Source organism: Triticum dicoccoides, chromosome 6B (assembly GCF_002162155.2).
Source record: "Triticum dicoccoides isolate Atlit2015 ecotype Zavitan chromosome 6B, WEW_v2.0, whole genome shotgun sequence".
NCBI lineage: Eukaryota > Viridiplantae > Streptophyta > Magnoliopsida > Poales > Poaceae > Triticum > Triticum dicoccoides.
In genome coordinates, this window is record NC_041391.1 from 49,966,708 (window position 1) to 49,970,397 (window position 3,690).

The following is a 3,690-nucleotide window of genomic DNA, read 5'->3' on the forward strand; positions in this document are numbered from 1 at the left end:
GGCGCTGCAGATTTTTTTTTAAACGGTCTCGCGCGCAGAAAAATAAATAAAAGAAAATCTAAACGAACTCCAAAATTTAATAAAGTAAATTTTCCCCGACTCCTAAAAATGAGCCGAACAAAATGAACTTTTCTCCGGACCTAAAATAAAATTTTCAAAAACGCGCATTTTCCCTATCCGAATAAAATGCAAATAAAACTCCGGCAAACAAAATTTGATCTATTTATTAAATCTTCATTTTCCTAAATTTGGGAAAGTCATATTATTCCCTCTCTTATATTTTTGATAACGGAAAATAATTGAAGATGAAATAAATAAATCAAATGATCCTCTTTTCAATTCGAGAAAACTCTCAAATATGAAAATAACGAAATCTCCAACTCTCTCCAAGGGTCCTTGAGTTGCGTGAAATTTCTAGGATCGACCAAAATGCAAGAAAATAAAATATGCATGATGATCTATTCCAAATTGAAAATAAATTCAAAGGGCTTTGAATTTAATTCTTTGAAACTCCCAACTCATATTTCATATAATTTGAAGAAGTCATTTTATCTTCTCTCGTGAAAATCATTGAGTCGCATAAAGTTTCAGAATTGGGATATTTCCAAATGAAATTCAAATATTCTCAACACCCCTTGTCATTTAAATAAATGGAAGAAGTCATGTCATCTTCTCTCCGGGGTTTTGTGATGAAAAGAATTTGAATTCACGAAGATCAGAAAACCAATATGAAAGTTTGGGAAAGTCCTTTTATTCCCTCTCATTTAACTTTCAAAAAGTTTCGAATTCACTCACTTTCAGTCAATCAATCAAGCAATCAATCAAATCTATCTATTTGTTTATAACATTCCAAAATTTAGAATTTTGGGATGTTACAACATCTGAAGTTGCAAGGGCTGCAATTTGTTCCAAAGCGCAATCCCAAAATCAGTAATGACAGACCAACTACACCAGCATTGTTTCTCAAAACAAGATTCCGAACAGTCGGCTCGCGGCGCTCTAGTGAACGATCTCATCTCGCCTTCAGATGAAAATTCGGGTTCGTATCGGTTGCTCAGCATTATCTTCCTTCCAGCAGTCAATTTACAGGCCTGAACTTCAGCGCACACGGCGTCAACCATTGCCCTGCTTGAGGTAGTGCAAGATCCGCGCGGTCAAGATGTCGACCCACGCGTCCGGTACGCCTGGCAGGCACCAGTGCATGCAGTCCTGCCCCCAGACGGCCACCGCGTCCTTCTTCCCGAGCCAGATAGCTGGATGGGCGTCGGCGCGGAACTCGCTCATGTAGGTCAGGTTGAGCAGCTGGATATCCGTGCCGACTAGAGCTTCCTCGATCGCTGAGTTCACTAATCTCGCTTCCTTGTTGACTCCCCCAAACCTGGGATCGAACCAAGAATCCAGCTGCACAGGATTTTAGGGGGGTCATGACTAATTTTATTTTTTTGAGGAAAATGTCAGATCATGAAAAGCTTGGACCTAGAATGGTACCTCGTGTTCTTCAAGGAGCCTCTTAGACAAGCAACTGCCGTTGTGATCCCATTCGCCTCCCTCAAAGTGCCTGGGTGATTGTGTGCGCCACAGCTTCATTGTTGTACTTGGGACCTCCCTTTCGATGTACGAGCTCATACTTTTGAGGACTACCTTCAGTCCATCAAAGATGCCCAGTGGAGGCTCGATTGGTTTTCCTCCACGGTAGAAAACAAGGGGAGTCTCTTTTGGGAATTTATCTGGACCCCACCTGATAATGAGAATCGCAGTCATGACTCATAACCAAACTACAAATATAGTTCCCACAAAATAGAATAAATGTATAAGATCAATACACATTGCCATGCTAGTTAACACAGGATTTTTATTTCACAATGGTAAGTATACCCGGAAATTTAAAACAAATAACATTTCAACACTGAAAGGAAAAAAGGCTTTTCCTAGACACAAACAGCCCAGTTTCCAAGTAGTTCCAACATAGAGAATATGCAGTGTTAGCACTTACTAAATATTATCTTACAAAACTCATGAAGAAACTCAGTACCCCTTGAACGAAATTAAAGTTTCACCCTATGTTAGCGTGCACACAGTAAGAAAACATCAAGTAAACACTTACCAGTGTCCAGTGTTGAAAATGAGCACGTCGTAGAACTCGGTGATATTTGCCCAATCATCAGCAGGAATGTCAACATCAACTCTGTAAGTTCCCGTTATTCCATCACTCTGAGGTTTGGAATTCTCTACAGGCTGCCACCTTTGTATCATTAGTTATCACCATGTGAGTTTTAAGATTTTATCATATAAACCATACAGTCCTGTTCGTGTACAAAAGCACAAGTGCATGCAGTTTTGCAGTTGAAATGTCAGATGCTATCAGTTTAAGTTTAATAAGTATGAACTTTTAAATTACCGATACAAAATTCCACATTACTGAAGCTCATACATCACGAAAGTAACGGAACTGTCTATGCATTCCTAACATATGGATATAGGAAACAAAACACGCAGTAACAGTAGGATAAAATGCTAACATCTACAAAGAAATCACCGAAGTAAAGGATGTGGCCGACAATCAGAATCATAAGGATGTTCCGATAGGTATATCTCAATTTCATAAAATTGACAAAGATGTATTCTTATGCATTAATATACTTCTGCATCTGGAAAATGCTTTTTCTTGCGTGGATCTGAGAATAAAGAGCATGTGTTGCAACCTACAATAAAAACGAAAGAAATAGTACAAGAATTCACTGTTCGGCAGACAAAACTACAGAATCGTGCTCAGCAGCCAACCACTGCAGAGATTAAGCATGTAGCACCATGACGCCACTTGCTATGGAATAATTCCTGATTTCTCTAAGAGAGCAGATCTACCGCCACAGTTTAGTCTGAGTCCCTCACACACCAATGATCATGAATCATGAAGCCAACCACAGATCTTCCAAACCAAATAACTAAAAGTGCAACTCATCCAGATTTCTGGAGGGTAAAAGAAATGCATCACCCGAATTATCTTCCGAGATTTATTTAAAAAATACTGGTATTGCACACTCATGCTTGCGACATCCCCTGTCACAGTAACTGTCCCTGATTTATCAAACTTCCTCTCTTTTACATACACATATCACAAACAAACCAAGCAAACTGAATTCTTATAAGCAGCCATGGACACATCTAGTTGTATCTATCTACAGTTCGTCCACCCAACTGAAAGAACACAAAGATGCATTCTAGCTGCCCGGATCGGCGGATCCTAAATGCAACTATCCTAAGCAAGATAGATCTACAGTTCATCCTAATCAAAGTTTCTGTCAGATAAAGCATTGATCTTGTGTTGCAATCTACAAGAATCATGGAGCAGCACTGAGCAGGCATGGTGGTAGGACTCACGTGTACTTGGCGAGCAGCACGGCGCGGTGGTACGCGACGACGACATTGTCTCGGGGGAAGTAGCCGCCCCGCCACGCGCCGCGGCGCTTCCACTTGCGCGCGCCGCCGTCGCCGGACCGGAGCGCGCAGAGCAGCGCGACGACCAGGTTCTCCGACAGAGAGTCCCCCACGAACCCGATCCGGCGCCGCCTGGCCGCCGCGAGGAACGCGGCGGGATCGAGCCTCGGGACGGCGCCGCAGCGGGAGGGGGCCCAGGAGAGCGCGGCGACGCGGGGGCGGCCGTTGCGGAGGCAGTTCCAGGCGTTGCGGTGG

The 3,690-nt window shown here is 42.5% G+C and overlaps 1 protein-coding gene across 1 annotated transcript; it reads right to left on the bottom strand.

The window, feature by feature from the left end:
* Positions 1 to 902: 902 nt before the first annotated feature.
* Positions 903 to 2,253, bottom strand: LOC119320309 (protein trichome birefringence-like 12). The gene is made up of 3 exons (XM_037594421.1): positions 2,105 to 2,253; positions 1,489 to 1,738; positions 903 to 1,401 (listed from the first exon to the last, which is right to left on the bottom strand). The coding sequence occupies exons 1-3, from the start codon at positions 2,251 to 2,253 to the stop codon at positions 1,114 to 1,116; spliced, it is 687 nt and encodes a 228-aa protein (XP_037450318.1). The 3' UTR covers positions 903 to 1,113.
* Positions 2,254 to 3,690: the final 1,437 nt, after the last annotated feature.

Excerpts from the sequence above, each read along its gene's own strand:
- LOC119320309 (XM_037594421.1), bottom strand. The coding sequence starts at position 2,253 with ATGATACAAAGGTGGCAGCCTGTAGAGAATTCCAAACCTCAGAGTGAT. Across the intron at positions 1,739-2,104 it reads ATTTTCAACACTGGACACTG|GTGGGGTCCAGATAAATTCC; the intron begins GTAAGTGTTTAC and ends TCTCATTATCAG. Across the intron at positions 1,402-1,488 it reads GGCTCCTTGAAGAACACGAG|CTGGATTCTTGGTTCGATCC; the intron begins GTACCATTCTAG and ends AATCCTGTGCAG.